At 45.9% G+C, this 21,174-nt stretch overlaps 1 protein-coding gene across 3 annotated transcripts in view; it reads left to right on the top strand.

Moving 5' to 3' along the window:
- RNF207 (ring finger protein 207) overlaps positions 1 to 21,174 on the top strand; it is an 81,241-nt gene that overhangs the window by 55,275 nt on the left and 4,792 nt on the right. The window contains exons 3-19 of one of the 3 annotated variants that reach the window (XM_056795938.1): positions 7,513 to 7,615; positions 8,040 to 8,230; positions 9,146 to 9,278; positions 11,115 to 11,259; positions 11,360 to 11,441; positions 12,452 to 12,527; positions 12,634 to 12,759; positions 13,105 to 13,151; positions 13,975 to 14,047; positions 14,969 to 15,037; positions 15,985 to 16,053; positions 16,212 to 16,309; positions 17,676 to 17,862; positions 18,687 to 18,872; positions 19,413 to 19,464; positions 20,263 to 20,380; positions 20,825 to 20,908. In XM_056795938.1, coding sequence (XP_056651916.1) covers positions 8,040 to 8,230; positions 9,146 to 9,278; positions 11,115 to 11,259; positions 11,360 to 11,441; positions 12,452 to 12,527; positions 12,634 to 12,759; positions 13,105 to 13,151; positions 13,975 to 14,047; positions 14,969 to 15,037; positions 15,985 to 16,053; positions 16,212 to 16,309; positions 17,676 to 17,862; positions 18,687 to 18,872; positions 19,413 to 19,464; positions 20,263 to 20,380; positions 20,825 to 20,908 — 1,736 coding nt within the window. In that variant the 5' untranslated portion in view covers positions 7,513 to 7,615. Of the gene's footprint in view, positions 1 to 7,386; positions 7,616 to 8,036; positions 8,231 to 9,145; positions 9,279 to 11,114; positions 11,260 to 11,359; positions 11,442 to 12,451; positions 12,528 to 12,633; positions 12,760 to 13,104; positions 13,152 to 13,974; positions 14,048 to 14,968; positions 15,038 to 15,984; positions 16,054 to 16,211; positions 16,310 to 17,675; positions 17,863 to 18,686; positions 18,873 to 19,412; positions 19,465 to 20,262; positions 20,381 to 20,824; positions 20,909 to 21,174 lie in introns of those variants that run through there. The other 2 variants (XM_001377086.5, XM_007492083.3) reach the window with 2 other exon arrangements.

The raw sequence follows: 21,174 nt of genomic DNA, 5'->3' as shown, positions 1-21,174 counted from the left end.
GTAAAGGTTTTTAATTTACTGACTTGTAAACTTGTATCCCTGCTTAAAAAGTAAGCCCCAGGCAGGCAGGAGCTGTTTCTTCTTTGGAGTCCTGATGGTTCATCTTCTTAAGTGGTTCTTGAGCCTCTGACGCTACCTAGCAGGGTGTCCCTAGGCACGTTTTTTAATCTCCCTATGCCTCAATTGCTTTGTCTATAAAATGGGGATAACAAAAGTTCATCCCTCAAAAGGCTGCTGAGAGGATCCATTGATATAACATATGAAAAGTGCTCGGCAAACCTTAAAGCTCTTTAGAAATCAGTCAACTGATTTAATTAATAACATTATTAAGTGCCTATTTATGCCAGGGCAGCTAAGTGGTCAGTCAAGGAAAACTCATCATCAAATCTGACCTCAGATACTTCCTAGGTATATGACCCTGAGCAAGTGTCTTAATTCCAGTTGCCTAGCCTTTACCTCTCTTCCACCTTGGTACCAATTCACAATATTGTCCTTCTGTCTTAGAGTTGTTACTAAAGCAAGAAGGCAATTTTCTTCAGAGTAGGGATCATTTTTGTCTTTCTATTACCAGTACCTGACACATAATAGGCCCTTAAATGCTTTTCTAATTGAATGAAAATAAACCCTTCTCTTCAGTCTAGTGCCCAGAAATACTTGGTTAAAGACTGATAGGGTCAAAGGATTGTAAAATGGAGCCCATTGTGAGTTTTCTAGGGTCCCAGAGCTAGTATGCCTACAAGGTAAAATTTTGAATCCAGGTCTTGGCTCCAAGGCCAGGGCCCTACCCATTAGGTGCATTAGTCCCTGAAACCTCTAGCCCCCTTCACTGGTAACCTATATTCAAGCCCCACCTTGCCACTCCCTGTTCTGAAGACCAATAAGAGGTTTAAATCAGGTGAACCTCCAAATTCCCTTTCAACTCAAATATTCTAGCAACCAGCCATGATATCTTTTACTTAGATTATTAGAGCCTTTATACATGCCTTTTTTTTTTTTAAGCCCATTACCTTCTATCTTAGTATCAAGTCTAAGACTGAAAAGTGGCAAGGGCTTGGCACATCAGGGTTAAGTGCTTGCCCCAGATCACATAGGTAGGAAATATCTGAGGTCAAATTTGAATCCAGGTCCTCCCCAGCTCCAGGCCTGGTGTTCTATTCACTGTGCTGTCTAACTGGCCCTTATATCATACCAAATTTAATGAGAAATCTATGAATTGGGGGCAGCTGGGTGGCTCAGTGGATTGATAGCCAGGTCCAGAGATGGGAAGTCCTATGTTCAAATCTAGCCTCAGACACTTCCTAGCTGTGTGGCCCTGAGCAAGTCACTTGGCCCCCATTACCTAGTCCTTACCCCTCTTCTGCCTTAGAACCAAGACACAGTATCGATTCTAAGATGGAAGGTAAGGGTTTAAAAAAATAATTTAAAAATTTTAAAAGAAATCTATGAATCAAAAGAACAATATACATAATGACTAGAAAAATGCAAGCAAAAATAATTTTTAAATAAAGCCTTTTGCAGAATAATTGAAAGGACTGATCTTATCATTGAAGAAGAAGGCCGATGGTTCAGTAGATAGAACATTGGGCCTAAGGTCAGGAAGACTCATGTTCAAATTCAGTCTTGGATTCTTCCTAGCTATGTGACCCTGAGCAAGGCACTTAACCTCTATTTGTCTTAATCCATTGAAGAAGGAAATGGCAAACCACTCCAGTATCTATGCCAAGAAAACTCCATAAACATTATGGTCTACAGGGTCACAAAGAGTCAGACTAAACAACTATCCAATAACATCCCTGAAGAAAAAGTAAGAAAATGTATCAACCTACCAGAAGAAAAGTAAGTCAGACAGATGTGGAATGCCTTCAAAGGCCTTTAAATTGGTAGGGTTTATGCAGCTATTTTTCATGGTTGTAAGGGAAGGTTCATTGGGTTGGGAGTGGGAAAAGAAGAATGATTATGGTAGAAGGACTAAGGACTTATGACTAAGAAGGACAGAAATGACTATGGCATTCAAATAAAGCCATCCATCTCAGCAATGCAATGATCTCAGTCAATCCTAAAAGACATGATGGAGAAAGCTATCCAGCTTCAGAGAAAGAACTTTTGTTTATCTTTGACTTTATTTGGGGGTTTTGGTTATATACAAGTTTGCTCTTACAACAATGATCAATATGGAAGTGTGTTTTACATTATTAAAAGGGGGGGGGAGAGAAATTTAGAGAGCAATGAAAATAAAGAAATAAATGTTTGTTTTCTTTCTTCCAAGTACAATCCAACTGGCAAATAGTAGGTATTTGATAATTATTTGATTGGAATACTGAATAATTACTTGAATGAAAATGAAATAAAACAAAATAAAGCCATCTATAAAATGTCTTATTTTTTAGAAAGGAGTTCTTGAGCCATGTTTAGAGGCAAGAATGAGGTGGGAGATGGGGGTCCCTATCCAGGAGGTCTGGAATGAAACCAATCTATTGATGTTGAAATTTTTTTCAGGACAACTTCCTAGCCAGGCTAAGTATCCATGTCAGATGCCAGTGAGATCTCCAAGTCTGGAGAATCTAGCCAAACCAGTCAGAGAGGATGGGCTCCTAGGATGTACTGAATGATAGCTTCCAATGTTGTTTCATCATTGTCATGGATGTGTATTCAAGGAATCAGCAGACAGAACCCAGTTGATTGACAAATGTTCTCAATAGATCTTCCTTAGCTGGACTGGGTGCTGCAGGGAAGAGGCAAATTTATGATCCCAAGAGTTCCAACACTAAGCAAAGATCACAAGCTAGAAGGCAATCAACTTTCACATTTGTGATCTAGTGGGTTAAAACACTCCTGGTGGATCAAACTTGAAGACTGGAATCACCTTTCATTCATTCATTCATTCATTAAGAGCCTACTGTTTACAGTACTGTCACTCTCTATGCGAATTAACTAACAAGAACCTAAAGTTAATTTATGTGCCAAGCACTTGGCTAAGTGTTGAAGATACAAACACAAAAGCAAAACCAGCCTTGCCTTCAAGGGGCTTACATTCAAATGGAGAGATAATATGTATGGGTAGATAAATACATAGATATCTAAACAGACAGACAGACAGACAGACAGACAGACACACACACACACACACACACACACACACACATACCCCACATTCAATGTAGATACAAATTAACATTAGACCAGAAGACAATAGCAGCAGAGACCAGGAAAGGTTTTCTGCAAAACATGGGCTAGCAACAATACAATGTTCCAAGATAATTCCAAAGGATCTGATCTGTGATGAAACATGTTATCCACCTCCAGAAAAAGAATTGATGGAATCCAAATGCAGATTGAAGCATACTAATTTTGTGCTTTATTTTTCTTAATTGGTTTGGTTGGTTTTTGGTCTGTGTGTTTGTGTTTTTACCGATGGCTAATATGGAAATACGTTTTATATGACTGCATATGTATACTCTATATCAAATTGTTTGCCTTCTGTAATGATTAAAATAGTGGAAGACCACACTTCTCAAGAAGGGAGGGAGGGACAGAATTTGGAATTCAAATTTTTTAAAAAACCAAATGTTAAGGGACAGTTAGATGGCTCAGAGGATAGAGAGAGCCAGGCTTAGAGACTGAAGGTCCTAGGTTCATATCTGGCCTCAGATGCTTCCTAGTTATATGACCCTGGACATGTCACTTAACCCAAATTGCCTAGCCCTTACCTCTCTTCTGCCTTGAAGCCAGTACTTAATATGGATTCCAAGATAGATGGTAAGACTTAAAAAAAAAAAGTTTAAATTGTTCTTACATATAATTGGAAAGGAAATAAAATTTAAAACAATGGGGACAGCTGAGTAGTTAAGTGGATTGAGAGCCAAGCCTAGAGCCTGTAGGTCCTGGGTTCAAATCTATTTTCATACACTTCCCAGCTCTGTGACTCTGGGCAAGTCACTTAACTCCCATTGTCTAGCCCTTACCACTCTTCTGCCTTGGAACCAATACACAGTATAGATTCTAAGATGGAAGGTAAGGGTTTAAAAAAATAAAATAACATTTAAAACAACAATAAAAAATCTAATTCTTAAAGAAAAATAAGAATTCTAAGAAGCAGAGATGAAGGGGCATGAACATTATGAGACTTAGCCCAATTAATTCTCAAGGATACTTTCCATACTTTTTTTAAACCTTTACTTTCCATCTTAGTATCAATACTGTGTATTGGTTCCAAGGCAGAAGAGTGGTAAGGACTAGACAATGGGGGTTAAGTGACTTGCCCAGGATCACACAGGTAGGAAATGTCTGAGGTCATATTTGAACCCAAGACCTCCTGTATCTGAGCCTAGATCTCAATTCCCTGAGCTACCCAACTGCCCCTTTCCCACATTTATTAGGGGAAAAAATGAGCCTAGGCTAGGTATGATAGATTTTGCTCCTAAAACACATGGGTAGACATAATTTAGGAAAGTCACTTTGATCAATGGCTGGAGGATAAATTTGAACAGGAGTTGAAGGGCAGGAAGACCAATTAGGAGGCTGTCACAATAGCCCAGGCCAGGGGTTCTGAGGGTCTGTATCAAGGTGGTAGTTGTACAAATAGAGAAAAGAGGACATTGAGGAGAAATGTCATAAAGAAAAACATGGCAAGATTGTCAGCCATCTGGACACATGAGATGAATGAGAGTGAAGCCTCAAGGATAACTTTGAGGCTGTGAATTTGGATGAGTGGAAGGATGGTAATGTCTCCTATAACAATAAAGAACACTGGATTAGGGGTGTATTTTGGGGGAAAGATAATTTTTAAGTTTTATTAATTTTTGAGTTTTAGTTTAGACATATTATGTTTGAGTTGTCTGCTGGACATGAAATTTGAAAGGTCCAAAAGGAAACTGATAATTCAAGAGCTCAAAAGAGAGACTAGTTGTTGGCATAGAAAGGGAAACCGAATCCACCAAATGAGAGAGAGAGAAAGACAGAGAGAGAAAGGCTTAGAACAAAGCCTTGGGTGTAAAACTATGATTAAAGGTGTCACAAAGATAAAGATCTGGTAAAGGTCACTAAGAAAGAGCAGTGAGACAAGAAGGAGGGAAACCAAGAGAGAGCAATATCACAAAAACCCTGAAAGAATATCTCCAAAGAGAAGAAAATGGTCAATAGTGGTAGTTAAATACCTTAGAGGCCAAGGATGATTATTGAAGGGGGCAAAAGGCCATCAGATTGAGCAATCAGACTCCAACAGCAGGAAGTAGTTTCATTTGGACAATGAGGTATGAATGCATAGCATTTAGAAGTGAGTGAGAAGAAATAGGGGCCTTATGTAGGTGGCCTCTTAAAGGATTTTACCTAAGGAGAGGAGAAACAGAAGATGATATTATCAGTCATAGTAGGATCAATAACATTTTTAAGGGTGTGAGGGATAAGCTATAGTCATCAAGGGAGGAACTAGGGGACAGCTGGGTAGCCTAGTGGATTGAGAGCCAGGCTTAGAGACAGGAGGTCCTAGGTTCAAATCTAATCTTGGACACTTCCTAGCTGTGTGACTCTGGGAAAGTCACTTTACTCCCTTTGCCTAGCCCTTACTGCTCTTCTGCTTTGGAACCAAACACAGTATTGATTCTAAGGTGGAAGGTGAGGGTTATTTTAAAAAGGAACTAGTATATAGGGAGAGATTGAAAATTAGAGATATGGGGAAATAATATCCAGGTAATCTACTCAGAATGGTGGTGGGAAGGGTTGGGATCAGTGGTAGAAGTAGAAGGATTGACTTTGGCTAACAGAAGGGCCACCTCTTCATTAGAGACAGGAGTAAAGGAAAAGAGAGTGGGGAATGTGCGATAAGGAGAGAGGGAGAAGAGGGAGTTTACAGGGAATTATCTAGTTCAGGATAATATATGAGGCAAGGCCTTCAGCTGACAGAGAGAGAGGAACACTTAAGGAAAGAAGAACTCTGACACATTCCAGAGAGATTCAAGTAGGAAAGAGTGGAAGTAATGCCTTACTTTGATGTCCAGTTAAGTTGTTGTTTAATTGTTTTTCAGTAATAGCTGACTCTTCATGACCCCATTTGGGATTTTCCTCAGCAAAGACACTGGAGTGGTTTGCCATTTCCTTCTTCAGCTCAATTTACAGATAAGGAAACTGAGGCAAACTGGGTTAAGCTACTTGCCCAGAGTCACATAGCTAGTAAATTTCTGAGGCCAGATTTGAACTCAGGAAGATGTCTTCCTGAGTCCAGGCATGCACCTATGCACAATGGCTCCACCTAGCTTTCCCCAGTTAAGATTAGAAAATATGAACTCTGGCATAGTCCTGCTAACTCAATTCAATCAACATTTATTATGGTACTACAAATTACTATGCTAGACACTAGCAATACAAAGATCCCCCCAAAAGGGGTCATCTCCTGCCTACAGGAAACACAATCTACAACAGAGCAAGGACCTTTGCACTATTTTCCACAGGTATATGGACAAGAAAAAACAAAAACAAAGTAAAAATGCGGAAAATACAAAGTCATTTTGTAGGAGTTTGTCAGTTGTAAGGTTGGTCATCCTTGAACTAAGCTTTAGGTGGGTGGAGTAGATTGAATGCTACTCTTAGAAAAAGGAAGACCTAAATTCAGATTAACTTCAGACACTTTATTAACAGTGTGATTGATCCCAGGCAAGTCACTTATCTTCTGCCTGCCTCATTTTCCTCATCTGTAAAATGAGGATAATACTAGCACCCAGGGTTATCTTGAGGATAAAATGAGATTAAAGCACTTTACAAGCCTCAAAGTACTGTGCATAAATCCTAGATATTTTATAAGCCTTGAAGGAAACTGGGGCTCAGAAGAGGGGAAGCATTCTAGGCATGGTGGCCAGCCTGTGCAAAAACTTGGGAGGAGATGGAATTCACTTTCTAAGTGGAATGGCTGAGACCTGTTTGCAACACTGGAAGAGTTCCAAGTATGGAACTGAGAAGGAGGGGGTAGCCAGAGAAAGGGCTTTACAGACAGAGTTATTGGGAACAAGCCTCTGTTCCCTGCAGAATGGAATGTGGCAATTTAAGGGACCCAGGGAGCCGGAGCTAAAGGACTCCAGAACAGAGACTATCCCTGTGGTAGGAGAAACGGTTTGGAATTTCTCAGGAAGAGAAAATGGACTGATACCAGAAACCAGAGGTTGACTCAAGTAAACCAGGGGCCCCAGATGGACCAAAAAGGGGAAAGAGGATGGATCCCTCCCACTAGTTAGAGTCTCTGCCCTCAATGTGCCCTAGAGTTCCCTGATGGCCCTCACCCTTCCTGGGCCTCTTCTCTCTGCCCAAAGGAGTTCCCAAGTTCCCCCACCTCCCAAAACTCCTCCCTGCCCCAGGAATGGACATTCTGCTTTCCAGTCCAACCCCTGGCCTTGTAGTGGAGGGCTTGATGTGGGCCCCTCCTCCTGCCAGCCAGTGGAGACAGAAACAGACCAAATTATCTCTCCTGAGTAGGGGCAGCCTCTATCCTCTGAAGGCAGAAACTGATGCCTCACTTTGTGCCAGCAGAAAACCTGGTCCCGCAGCCTCTCCCAGCCTGGCCAGCGCTTTTCCCAACAACAGAGTAACTGCTCAGAGGTGGGAAAGTGTGTTGGAAGCATCTGCAAAGAAGGTAGGAGAGGAGAGGCAGTTTGCCTACCTCTTCCCCCCACTCTACCCCCTCCCCCAGTTGCTTTGGGGGACCTGAACCCAAGGAAGAGGATGAAAATGTATCTTCTCATTCACACACAAATTAAACCCCATCCTTGAGCTCTTATGGGCCAAAGGCACCAGCAGTTTCTCCAATTCTCCAGCTGGGCCCAGGGCCCCATGGGTGTCCACAGTCCAGTGGGAGGCAGCCTGTAGGGAGAGATTCTCTAATCTAAGGCTACTCACTCCCCTCCAACCCATAGCCCTGAGACAGATGATTGTAGGTCCCCTTCTAGGCCTTTGATGTTACTCCCATCATCCCCATGACCCCGGGGCAGCTGTTCTCTGAACAGAGGCCAATGAACAGAGGCCACACTTCACTCCCACTCCCACCCAATTCCCAGCAGATGTCGGGAGAGATCTTCTCCCCTCTGGAGAGCCTCGATGCCCTGGAGGCCTCAAATGTCCACCCCCTCGTCTGCTTCCTGTGCCACGGGCAGTATGAGCACCCGTGCCTGCTAGACTGTTACCACAACTTCTGTGCCAGCTGCCTGCGGGGCCGGGCTGTGGATGGCCGTCTACCCTGCCCGCTTTGTGGGTGAGGAATGTACCCTGGGGCGGGATGGTATCCTGGGACAAAGGGCCAGGACCAGATACAACCCAAGCCCCATTGTCCAATCTGGAATCAGAGGGGGGGAATGAGCCTTGGCTAGGTAGAGGTCTTGGGTGGGCCACGTGGGGGTAGCAGCAGCTGTCTGTGGGGGCATTTCTTTCCATGTCTTCCTGGTTATCTCCAATCCTTTCCGGAAAATTTCCCCCCTCCCCCATGCCCTAATGGAGATCTAAGCCTGCTAAACGGGAAGTGGAGAAGACCGAGAAGGGGAGGCGTCTGCGGTGTCTTAGCTTTGTTGCGGGTCGGGTCCTACCCCTTCCTTTCACACCTGGCCGCCGTGCGTGTTGGGGAGAGGAAGGGACACAGAAACAAGCCGGCCTGCCCCGGGGCAGTGAGCCCGGGATAGGATAGGGATGTTCCTTCACGCCGGGCCCGGATTGTGGGCTCCTAAAACAACTCAATCTGCCAAATCATCGGCCAAATCCGATTTCTTGACTCTAGGACCGCGTCTACACTGGCTTCCTGGACCCTAATTGGAATCCCGGGTCTAAATTACCCAAGTTTCCCGGGAACTCTGGGGTTGAGTGACTATTGCAATCATTCCGACCAGGGTAAAGCAGTCGTGCAAAGAAGTGAGCGGACTAGTACTAGGAGGGGAGGGAGAGGAAAGGAAGGCTAGAAGCCCCAGAGGAGAACACATTCTTCCAGCCTGGGGGCTGGGGCAGAAAGGAGGCCTCGGAATGGAGGCTATTAATAGAAAAAACAAGAGGCAGGTGTCGGACCCTTTCCCCGGCGCCTCTCAACTATATTTAGGTCCTGGTGAGAAAGTGTGACAGGAAGGGAACTGGGGACTCGGGCCAGAGAGGGGCCACCCGGCCTCAGCCTCTCCCATGCCCGCAGCCACCCGTCCGTAGTGAAGGGAGCCAATGGGCTGCCGCCTGTGGACCGGCTGCTGCAGTTCCTGGTGGACGGCTCTTCGGACGGCGAGGAGGCGGTGCGCTGTGCGAACTGCGATCTGGAATGTCCGGCGCAGGTAAGCCGGGGAGGGAGTGCGTAAGTGGGGAGGGGGAAGGGGACGGGAAGGAGGAGGAGCCTGGGCTTCTGGGGAGATCTCGTTAGCTAAAGAAACCACCAGGGCCGCTAGGTGGCGCAGTGGATAGAGTGCCTGGCTTGGAGTTAGGAGGACCTGAGCTCATATTGAAACTCGAACACTTAGCTGTGTGATCCCGTCACTTAGCACTGTTTGCCTCGGTTTCCTCATCTGTAAAATGACCTGGAGAAGGAAATGGCAAACCATTCCAGTATCTCTGCCAAGAAAACTCCAAATGGGGTCTCATAAAGTCTGACAGGGCAAAAAAAAAATAATAAAGAAACACTATTTTGTTTGTTTGTTTGTTTTTTAGCTCCTCCTACCTTCCCTCTTAGAACCTATGCCATAGCAGGCAGCTGGGTGGCTCAGTGGATTGAGAGCCAGGCCCAGAGGTGGGAGGTTCTGGGTTCGAAGCTGGCCTCAGACACTTCCTAGTTCTCTGACAAGTCATTTCATCCCTATTGCCCAGCCCTTACCACTCTTCTGCCTTGAAACCAAGGTCCTTTCCCCTACACCCACCACTCTTTCCAGTGGGAAGATTCAGTGTTGTGATAAAAAGAATTGTGGTTTAGAAACCAAACCTTGATACTTTCCTGATGTTTGATGTGACCTTGGGTAAGTCACATAACTTCTTTCCTTATTTGTATAATGGAGATACTTTCAGACATACCACACCGGAACATTGTGATAGAAGTATTTGGAGAGCCTTTGAAGGGCTATGGAAATATGAGCACTTATTAGTGGAAAAAAACCTTTAGGTTTAGAGTCCAAAAAGACCTGGGTTTCAGCTTTACCATTTCTTTAGCACACCTCTCCCGTAGGCATTAGTTTTCTCATCTATAAAATGGTTCCATTCAGCTTTAAATCCTTCCATCTCTTTGGAGGTCTTTGTTCTAGGGCCAGGAAATTATCCTCTGTCCCTCCACCCCCTGAGATAAGAGATTTTTTTTCTTTTTCCTGTTTAGATAACCTCTTGGAATTTTGAATACCAATGAAAACTATTTTTATTTTTTATTTACTTTCTTATATATGGCCAGATTGAGTAATCTTATTGGTGTAAGGAAGCCCAGTTAGGAAACTTTCTTCTGCAAATGCAGATCAGCATCTGCTCTGAAAAAAAAAAAGTTGGAACTCCTGGGCCTTGGTTTCCTCTTTAGGAAAATGAGGAAATTTGACCAGATGACCAGACTCTAGATGCCCAAGACACCAAGCACGGTACTATGGTACATGGGAGGGTAAGGATTCAACCAATGATATCCATGGTCCAGGGAACTCTACAGTGCAGAAAGTTCCACTAACAATTCAGATAGACACTTTTTGGGCAGGATTTTCTTGGCAAAAATACTGGAATGGTTTGCCATTTCCAAAGCTAAACTGAGGCAAACTGGTTTAGCAACTTGATCAAAGTTAGAGTAAGTATCTGAAGTTGGATATGAACTCAGGCCCAGCTCTCTATCCATCCACTGGGCCAACTGGCTGTCCAAGTTAAATCCTTTTCAGTTCTAAAATATTGTGATACTAAGACCTTTAAATGTCTCTAGTTAGTGTTTGTTGAATGAATGAATGAATGAATGACCTCGTTGTAGAGGTCAACAAAGCCTGGCCATACCATCCCTCTGGACAGTTTCCAAGATTCCAGTCCCAGCCATTTCCTCCCTAATCTGGATAAATGGAACATAGGCCCTAAAATACAGCCTGTTTTTCCTGGAGGAAGTCCTCCTCTTATCTTGGCTCCAGTTCATCCATCCCATATTCTGCTCTCTTTCCCCTCCTCCCTAGGATGCAGAGACCACCTACTTCTGTAACACTTGTGGTCAGCCACTATGTGCACACTGCCGGGAGGAGACTCACAAGGCCAAGATGTTCTCCTGCCATGACATTGTGGCCCTGGGCAAACGTACCAAGGATGCCCAGAAAAAATGTTGTGAGTGTCTAGTCCTTGTTCCCAAGAGAAATAGGGAACTATTGACTACCCTGTTACCCCTACCACTCTGCCACCCTATGAACTTGTCTCCCTTTTGTAGCTTTGCATGGTGAGCCTTTCATTATGTTCTCCACTGACAAGAAGTCCATGCTCTGCATTCGATGCTTCGGGGACATGCAGGGGTATGTGGCATCCTTCTCTACTCTTCCTCCCTTCTTTTCCTTTTGCCTTTGTTCTTATTTCTTTCCCTCCTTTGTTCTACTCTCCTTCCTTTCATCCCTCTCTCTAGCCTTTGTTATCTCTTTCCCTTCCTTCTTTCTTTCAACTTTCCCTTTGTTCTCTCTCCCCATCCTTCAACTAACATTGATTAAGTGCCTTCTGTTTATAAGGCACCATGGTGGGCTCTAGAAGAGATACAAGCCCAGATAAGACCTTGGCCCCATTTTCACGGACATGACAGTCTGTTAGGAGGTTAAGGCCAGACATGTGAGAAGTAATGGTACTCAAGTATTATATGAGGAACAAGGAGGAAGATGATGACTGTTAACTACATTGGAGAGATCGGGAAAAACTTCTTGAAAGAGAGAGAGTTTGAGTTGGGTCTTAAAAGATGGGAAGACTTGAATGATCAGGAATTCCAGGCAGAGAAGAAGCAGAATCATGCTGGGTCTTTAGGGAGAAGAGATGGGAAGAGACTAGTCTAGTTTGTCTAGAGAGTAGATTGTTGGAGGAAAATAATGAAAGGTAAGACTGGAAAGGACAAACTGATTCCACTCCATTGTGAGTTCAATTCAGTTCAATAACTACTTATTTATTAAGCAGTCATGTAGAGGATCGGGACCAGGATTAAGTGACTTGCCCAGGGTCCCCCAGCTAGGAAGTATTTGAGGACAGATTTGAACCCAGGTCCTTCTGACTCCAGGCCTGGCACCATGCTAACTAGCTGCCCTTTTGACTGATCTTTGCTCTTGAGGTTCTGGGCTGGACTCTGGGATTGAGCTTCAGCCCTTCCCTAAAATGGGTTGGAAGGGAGAGAGAGTTCGGTCTGATAGCCACCCCAGTGGACTATCATTTCAGTGCTTCAGTAGAGTCTAAGTCCCAAGAACCAGGATATCTGGATAACAAGGGAGAACTTTTTGTAGGCCATATGGAGGGAGGTATGGGGATTCCCTGAGGCACACCATCTTTGCAGGGAAAGCCGGGCACACTGTATCGATATAGAGACAGCCTATGTGCAGGGTTGTGAGAAGCTGGACCAGACTGTCTTGGTAAGTAGTCGGTACTGGCCTCTGAGGGCTGAGGGAGAAGTGGAATGGGGAGGAATCAGTGACCCAAGGCCTGCCCAGCCTACTGAACAGTTCCCTTCCTCCCAAGGCTGTGAAGGCTTTGCAGACTTCCACTCGGGAGGCAATTGCCCTGCTCCAGACCATGGTGGAGGAGGTGAGACAAAGTGTGGCTGATGAGGAGAGTGCCATCCACACCCTCTTCAGCAGCATGCAGGTGAGTTGTCCAGCTCTCGTGGAGCAGACAGCATCAACTGGAGCTCTTCCTGAGGGTCTATTAAGGTCTGACGGTGGCCGTGGGAGCCATACGATCCTAGAATTCGGGGAGCTGGGAAGAATCTCAAATGGATATTTGACCCAACCCATACCTGGGTTCTTCCTACAACATCCACTTGAATACCTTTGGTGCTGGGCAACTCTCTATCCCTCAAAAACAACCCATTCTGCTCTTTGAACACTAGCCCCAGGCTCCCATCCTCCAAAGGCAAGCTTCTCCTCTACCTCCAACCCAATCCTGTAGCCCCCCTCAAATTCAGATCGATGCATTATTGGTCTCTTTTAGGAGAAGCTGACGGAGAGGAAGGCGTTGTTACTGAAGGCAGTGCGGAGGTTGGTAGGGCCAAGAATAAGAACAATTCAGGCTAATTTGTTTACATGTTGAAAAAGCTCTTGCCTTACCCAATCCTGTGAGGTAAGTAGTGGGGGTGTCCTTGTCCCTGTTTTACAAGGGAGGAAACAGGGACCCAGAAAAATGAAGTGACTTGCCCAGGGTCACACATGTGAGTTGGGACTCAACCCTAGATCTTTCACCCCAAGTCCACTGCCTCCACCACACTGGGAGCACTCTGTCTATACATTGCTTTAAGAACTTCGGCTCTTGGCCAAGCAGCATGGTACAAATTCGAGAAAGCGTTCAGGATGAGGGCATCTTCACCAGAAGTGAAGCCCATTCTCAAAAAGGCACCAGTGAGTGACACTCTTAAGTCATCACTCCCATAGCACCAGCCCATGAGATGGACCCAGATCCTAAACCATAGACCTTCTCCCTTCATACCATGAAGAGGTTAAAGCACCCAGAGGGTGAATTTTCAGACTTCTTCAGTGAGTTCAGCTTAAGTGGAGGCATTTAGGTGGTACAGTGAATAGAATAAATAGCATGAGGTCAGAAGTTAGGGAAACCCAAGTTCGAAGCCACTAATGGGGTTGACTGTGGACAATCACTTTACCTATGTTTGCCTCGTTTTCCTCAACTATAAAATGGGGGATTATAATGGCACTTACCTTGTAAAGTTGTAAGGATCAAAGGAGATATTTGCAAAGTGCTTAGCACAGTGCCTGGCGCGTAGTAGGTACAATACAAATGCTTGTTCCCTTCCTCATGCCAATCCCTGAATCTAGGATAGTCATTGCCCTATCTTTCCTGTCTCCCCAGCCAGTATGAAGAGAAAGACAAGGCCTTCAAGGATCAGCTCTCCCACCTGGCTTCCCTGCTGCCCACCCTTCAGGTAAAGAGCCAGTCAGCTTCCAGAGGACCAGAAAGGGGCACCGCCAAGAACTAGCAGGAAGCTAGGGGTTGTCTGGGGATGGCTGGGCAAGCCCCTCACCCAGGATTTGCACACCACTGAGTTTCCCTTGATATTCAACCAATGTTTACGAAATAGGAAAAGGAAAAGGAATATGCATCTATATAACATCTACTATGTGCCAGGCACTGTGCTAAGCATTTTGTAAATATTATCCCATTTCATCTTCATAACAACCCTGCAAGGTAGATGCTATTTTTTAACCCCTTACCTTCTATCTTAGAATTGAACCTAGGATCTCCCATCTACAGGCATGGCTCTCTATCCACTAAGCCATCTCACTGCTCCAATGCTTTCCTTTTTCTTTTCTTTTTTTTTTCTTCCCCAAAATCCTTACCTTCCGTCTTAGAATCAATACTGTATATTGGTTCCAAGGCAGAAGAGCAGTAAGGGCTAGGCAATGGGGGTTAAGTGACTTGCCCAGGGTCACCCAGCTAGGAAGTCTCTGAGGTCAGATTTGAACCCAAGATCTCCCATCTCTAGGCTTGGCTCTCAGTCCACTGAGCTACCCAGCTGCCCCCCAGTGCTGTTATTTTTCACATAATTTACAGTTGAGGAAACTGAGGTCTCCTATGTTCAGAGCCCCAAACTAAGCTGAGGAAGGTACAAAATTTAAATGAGACCAAGCCCTTGTCCCATGGAGCTTATCTGGCAGAAAGAGAACTGACTCATACCCAAGTAAAAATAGTATGCAGATTCCTGTTGTTTGAACCTGTGAGTTCATCTCCATAGGCATTCATTCCCCTGTCCCAAAGAGTTTAGCCTCATTCTTTGGGAATCATGCAATTCTATTCCGACTCCCAGTGTGGATGATCCATTGTGGGGACTAACTTGTCCCTGTAGGTCCACCTGGTTACCTGCTCAGCTTTCCTCAGCTCGGCCAACAAGGCAGAATTCCTGGACCTGGGATATGTGAGTCACCCCATCAAGGGCTTCTCAGGAATGAGATGTGTGCATTTGTCCAGGGGATTCACCTCTAGGTCAGGGGTTGGCAGCATTCTGAAGTACCTTGCTGAGTCCTGTACAGGGCTTTTCCCAGGGTGAGAGGGGGAACAAGGAGGTGGCACTGCTCAAAACACCTCCCCATGCTTTTCACCAAGGGCAGTCATTTGGGTTGGCCAACTCAACGAGGTTCTCAAAAGTGCCTACTAGAAACCAGGCGCTGGGACCACAAAGACAAAACTGCCCGGGATCTTTCTAATTCAGACTATAGCTTTGGGGACCCCCAGACATCATTCCCACCATAGTCGATGATTTTGATAAAATAATTCGATGCCTTTCCTAAGAGCAACTCCTCTGAAGGGATAAGAATTTGGGGTTTGGGGAGTAGAAAAAGAAAGACTCAGTGGGTTAATGGGGAGCTTTGGATATCTGGAGGACCCAGTGGGGTCACTGAGTTCCTTGGGGCAGGGAAGGACGATTGAGGGAGGCCACCCAAGGCACTTTTTGAACTCCCTTGGGTGACAACTCTTTAGCCCAGCCCCATCTGCTTCAGAGCAGTTTCTGCTGCCTTTAGCACTTCAGAAGAAGGCTCTTCTAAGATTATGGCATATTGATCAGCCTGGACCTTCCTTTTGCTTTTCCCCGGAAAATTCCAGGTCATTCTCTGCATTCAAGCTTCCCAAGAGCTGGACTGAGTATGGGGCAGGGCTGACTGGTTTCCACCTGGGGCAAAATGGCATAAACTGACCTGGGAGCCTCTCACCTCCTTTTGTACTTAGTTTCTCTTCCCCGACCCCAAAAGGCTGACCTGCTTCTGACAAGCTAGGGATGATTGGGGGTTGGGATGGGGGGACCAGAATGGGCTCCCCAAGACTATAAGGTCCCAGGCCCTGAAAGTGCCCCTCTGGCTGCCACAGGAACTCATGGAACGGCTTCAGGGCATCGTCACCCAGCCCCACCACCTGCAGCCAACGCAGAGCAGTAAGGTGCAGACCGGGAAACCTGGGGTTTGGGAGGAGAAGGCCAGAGGTGGATGGGGTCAGGGGCCAAGGGTTGGGCCACTGGGCCAGGTGGTTTACAGCTGTGGGGTTTCCAGGCCCCGATGCCCCACTCCTAACCCTCCTGCCTTTGGATGGCCCCTCAGATCACCAGCGACCACCGCGCTGAGTTCGCCCGCTGCCTGGAGCCTCTGCTGCTGCTAGGTGCCCGCAGAGCGCCAGCGACTGGGGCTGCAGCCACCATGTGAGCAGTGTGGGCAAGGCATGTGCTCCTTTCCCTGTCCCCACAGACGGCCCAAGTTGCCCCAGAGCACTGGAGTCCTACTTTAGGGTAATGGTCTCATCGACACGCTGTGAAGATCGGTGGACATGGTAACTGGAAACCGGTCCAGGCTGGCACTTCCTGAAAGTGCCCAGATCTGCAGAGGGGCCACCTGGTCACTTCCTTCCACAGAAGTGATGAGCAGAGGTCGAAGTGCAGAAGGGAAAGAGATCAGAAGTCTGGAGAGCCCTGGGGCAGCTAGCTCTCCTGGCCCCTCCTGGCTCTCTATTAGCCCTTATTTGCCAAGTTCTTCCTGGCTAGATATAGATCTTTGGGGGTACTGGGGTGTCGGGGATGTGGGGAGATGAGGGAGGAGGAAAGGTTCAAAGACAGGGGCCAGTGCCTTGGGATCTGGAGGTTTACTGTGGGGCGGAGGGAGCACCACTCCCCTGAGCAGCCTCCTGGCTACTATGGCATAGGTCAGATGACTGGGGTAGTGGAAGGAAGGGAAGAAAAGGCAAAGGAATACTTGCAAAAATCTCCAATGCTGTGTGCCATTTAGGCAAGGCATCAGATGCCCATTCCCTCTGCTGCCCGGGACTATACTGGCCGTGTAGGGTCTCCTCTCTTCCCTCCCAAACACACCTTCGGGGCAGGAAGAATGAAAACTCCTTAAGAATCACAGAAACCCAAATCTGGCCTCAGACATTTCCTAGTTGTGTGACCCTGGGCAAGTCACTTAACCTCAGTTGCCTAGCCCTTACTGCTCTTCTGCCTTGGAACAGAGAGGTCGTACCAATTCTAAGGGATGCCCAATGGCCGATTCTTGGGTTTCCTTGGAGGAGCTCAGCATCTTTGACTTGGATTCTAGATGAAGATCTCAGGCTCAGCCTCAGGACTCAGGGCTGATAAAGAACTCCAAGCCTCATGTTCTCTTTGCCTGAGTTGGAAAAGGTCCAGCCCGCCCAGCCTGAGGCTTTGTCTCCTCACAGGGCACGTGCCCTGCATATACCATCCATGTTGCCAGAACCCTCCTCTGCCTGAAAAATGAGAGAAGATGAATAAAGTGGGTCTGTCTTCAGAGGTCACCAGAGAGGAGCAGCCAGCCTCCCTAACCACTGTCCGAGCACTCACACTACAGACTCACTGGGCAGTGCCAGCCCGGGGCCAGTGTGCAAATGTCCTCCATAAAGGGCTTACACTGATCCACTTTCCCCTAAGCCTTGCTGATAAGGGTTTAGGGTTTATATTGAACTCAGCAGCTGGCACTGAGGGTGGAGGACATAGTTAATCCATCCCCAACCCTCTCCCCCAACTCATCCAGGCTGCCACCACCTTCCCTCCACAGGCTCTCTGGGTGTTCAACTACCAAGACCCTGAAAAGTTCTGGCTGCCCATCCCCAGGTGGAAAGATGTGTGGCTCACCTGTCCACAAGCCCACGCTGCACCGATCCATCAGCACCAAGCTGCTGCTGGCAGAGGGAGGTGACACCCGCTTCATAGAGCACTGCCACCTCTATGAGGAGACATACAGGGTGAGCACCTGGAAGGGCTTAGCTGAGTAGCCTGGCTTCCTCTCGCCCAGTAGAAGAAGCCTCTCCCTTCAAGGCATGAGTGAGATCAAATCCCACATATGAGGAAAAATATTGCAGGGTTCCTGAAAGTCAAAAACCTTTGCAATTTATCCTGGGAGTGTTCATAGAAATGTCAATCCAGGGGACAGTTGGGTGGTTCAGTGGATTGAAAGCCAGGCTCATAGATGGGAGGTCCTGGGTTCAAATCTGGCCTCAGACACTTCCCAGCTGTGTGACCCTGGGCAAGTCACCTAACCCCCATTGCCTAGCCCTGACCACTCTTCTGCCTTGGAACCAATATCCAATATTGATTCCAAGACAAAAGGTAAGGGTTTAAAAAAATGTCAATCCAATTCCAGGGCAATATCCCCTCTTACTCTCTTGAACAACATTTCCTCTCTCATTCACCAAAAGTTGGGCTTCTCTTCCTTTTGGGTGCCTGCCTACAGTATCATTACATTCTGCAAAATCCCTGATGATTAGTGAAACAAATAAAGGGGGGAAATTTGGTTGTTCTAGGATCCCGAAACCCTTTTTTAAAGGAAGTTCCCCTCAGCTTTGATACTAGACACAACTCAGGAGGACCAAATGTAGTTACCTGAGCAACCAGGGGGAAGAGTGGATAGAAGACAGTCAGGAGTCAGGAGACCCTGAGTTCAAATTCCCACCTATCTCGTAGGGCTCTGTGCATAATGTTTGTAAAGCCCTTAGCACATAGTAGGCACAATATAAATGCTTGTTCCCTTCCCATCCCAAACCTCAAATCTGGGCTTCTCTGAACACAGATCCTGCAATCCGAGATCCAGAATCTGAAGGATCAAGTTCAAGAATTACATCGGGATCTCACCAAGCACCATTCCCTCATTAAGGCAGAAATTATGAGCGACATCTTGCAGAAATCCCTGCAGGTGGACGGGCATATTGCTTCCCAGTATGCCTCAGTAGAAATGATGAGGGCTGTCTTTGAAGAGGTAAGAGACCTCCTAGGGGAAAATGGCCCTCCAAGTCTCTTCTCTCAATAAGGCTGGAGGATGGAGCCAAAAAGGAATCGATCCATTATCCTGTTTGAATTTGTTTAAAGCAAGTGGTGTTTGCCATCTGAACTAGAGAGGGCCTAATTCAAGGGAGGTCCTCTTCTCAAGAAGGAAGTGATAGGGAGAGGAACAGGTAGAATCAGTGGCTCAGGGACCACTCCTCAGACAAGCTCCCTGATGGATGTTCACTGACCAGGTGACTCCGTGGATAGAGCTTTAGACCTGGAGTCAGGAAGACCTGAGTTTAAATATGGCCTCGGACACTTACTATGTGATCCTGGACAAGTCACTTGACCTCCTGCCTCAGCTTCCACTTCTTTAAAATAAGGAAATAACAGCACTTGCTTCCCAGGGTTGTTGTGATGTTCTATAGAGCACTTTGCACACCTTAAAGCACAATATCAATCCTAGTTATTGTTATTATTGTAGAGTGTTGTGTGAGGCAGGTCAGTTCAACTCTCTCATTTTTTCTTTCAGAAATGGGAGGAAACCTATCAGAGAGTAGCAAATGAGCAAGAAATTTATGAAGGTACCCAAAGAATTGCACCTGCCAAGTGAATAAACTGCCCTGCTTCAGCCCAACAGATTTCCTGTATGGAGGACATATATAGACCAGGGAAACATAAACTTGGAGGGGAAGTGCTGTAGTCAGATTCAAGGGGAAATGTATTGGTGAAAGTGACCAAGCGTTATGCCAAAGGGCCGTATGAAGTGTGCCTCCTATCTCCCGTCAGAGAAATAGTGGAATACAACTGCAGAATGAAGCATCCCCTGGCAGATGTGCTCAAGGAGCTGATTCATTGTTTAACTGTAAAAAGGATTAGAAGGAGTCATTGGGAAGGAACATTGATTTTTCTTAAGCACCAATAAAATATTTTGTAAAATATAAAAAAGGGGGTAGTTAGGGGGCTCAGTGGATTGGGAGTCAGACCTAGAGATAGGAGATCTTGGGTTCATATCCAGCCTCAGACACTTCCTGGCTGTGTGACCCTGGGCAAGTCACTTAACCCCCATTTCCTAGCCCATACCGCTCTTCTGCCTCCAAACCAATACACAGTACTGATTCTAAGTTGAAATGAAAGGGTTTTAAATATGAAATTAAAAAAACCCTAGATAATTGCCCTGACTATATTAGATACTAGCTGTGTGACCCTGGGCAAACCACTTCATTTCTGCTTTGTTTTCTTCATGTAAAAAAGGGGGCTAATAATAAGCACCCATTGGTGATAAAATTAGATATTTGGAAAGCTCTTTTCTGATCAGAGTTTAATGAATAAAAGCCCAACTGCTCCCAAAGCTGAACTTTAGGGTCTCTTGTTCTTGGCAGCCCAGCTCTATGACTTGTTTCAGCTGAGGCAGGAGAACAACTACTTGACCAACATCACCAAGCAGATCACTCCTTACGTCCGCTCTATTGCCAAAGTGAAGGAACGACTAGAGCCTAGGTGAGAAGAGACTCCTCGCCCCTGTTAAACAAGGGCAGATACTGGATTGACAGGTTTAGGTTGGCACCGGCTCTTGTCGAGGATGTTACGTAAGATGCAAGGTGGGTGAGGTGGCTTCTAAAACATCATGGCAAAACTGGCAGGGCCATGTTTACATCTGTACGGGGCGAGATCTTCCACAGACCAGAATGTGAGCCCACGGCTAGCCCTGCCAGAAAGAGTGGCAATATGTGGTCATTTTCACCAGGAAATGTGAAATGACTAACATCCTTGGAGGTGAGGCTGGTTCCTCCAATCAGACCTGAGAAGCTGGGCGAGGAGGGAATTTTTATCAGCTAAAGCTTGTCGTGTATATGCTTAGACTAGTTAGTGAAGCAATAAAAGTGAACTTGCTGGCCTTGATTTCTTCTAAAGGTTATAGTTAAGAGATTCTGTTTCTGATAGATTCCAAGAACCTATTGATGAGCAATCAGAAAACTTGCAAAAAATATATGAAGACACAGTGGTGATGGATGAAAATCAAACCAGGTAGGTCCACGGTGGCTTTTCTGGAGACAAAGGTCAGTGTGAAAAGGAAGGTGGTGGTAGTTGTTTTTTCTTTTCCAAACAGTAGTTGAAAGATGTAAGCTTAGCTAGGAGAGTTAAAACTTAGAAAATTCTTAACAGCAAAGACAGAGAACTAGAAATAAGGCTGCCAATTTGGCTTTTGGCACTTATGAAATTGGCTTGATGCAATCTCAATTCATAGCCATCCTGTAAGGCTTCAGGAAAAAACCACTTCCTCCAGGATGCCT

The sequence above is a fragment of the Monodelphis domestica genome, chromosome 4, assembly GCF_027887165.1.
Source record: "Monodelphis domestica isolate mMonDom1 chromosome 4, mMonDom1.pri, whole genome shotgun sequence".
Classification (NCBI taxonomy): Eukaryota; Metazoa; Chordata; class Mammalia; order Didelphimorphia; family Didelphidae; genus Monodelphis; species Monodelphis domestica.
This window is presented reverse-complemented; position numbering and strand designations above follow the sequence as displayed.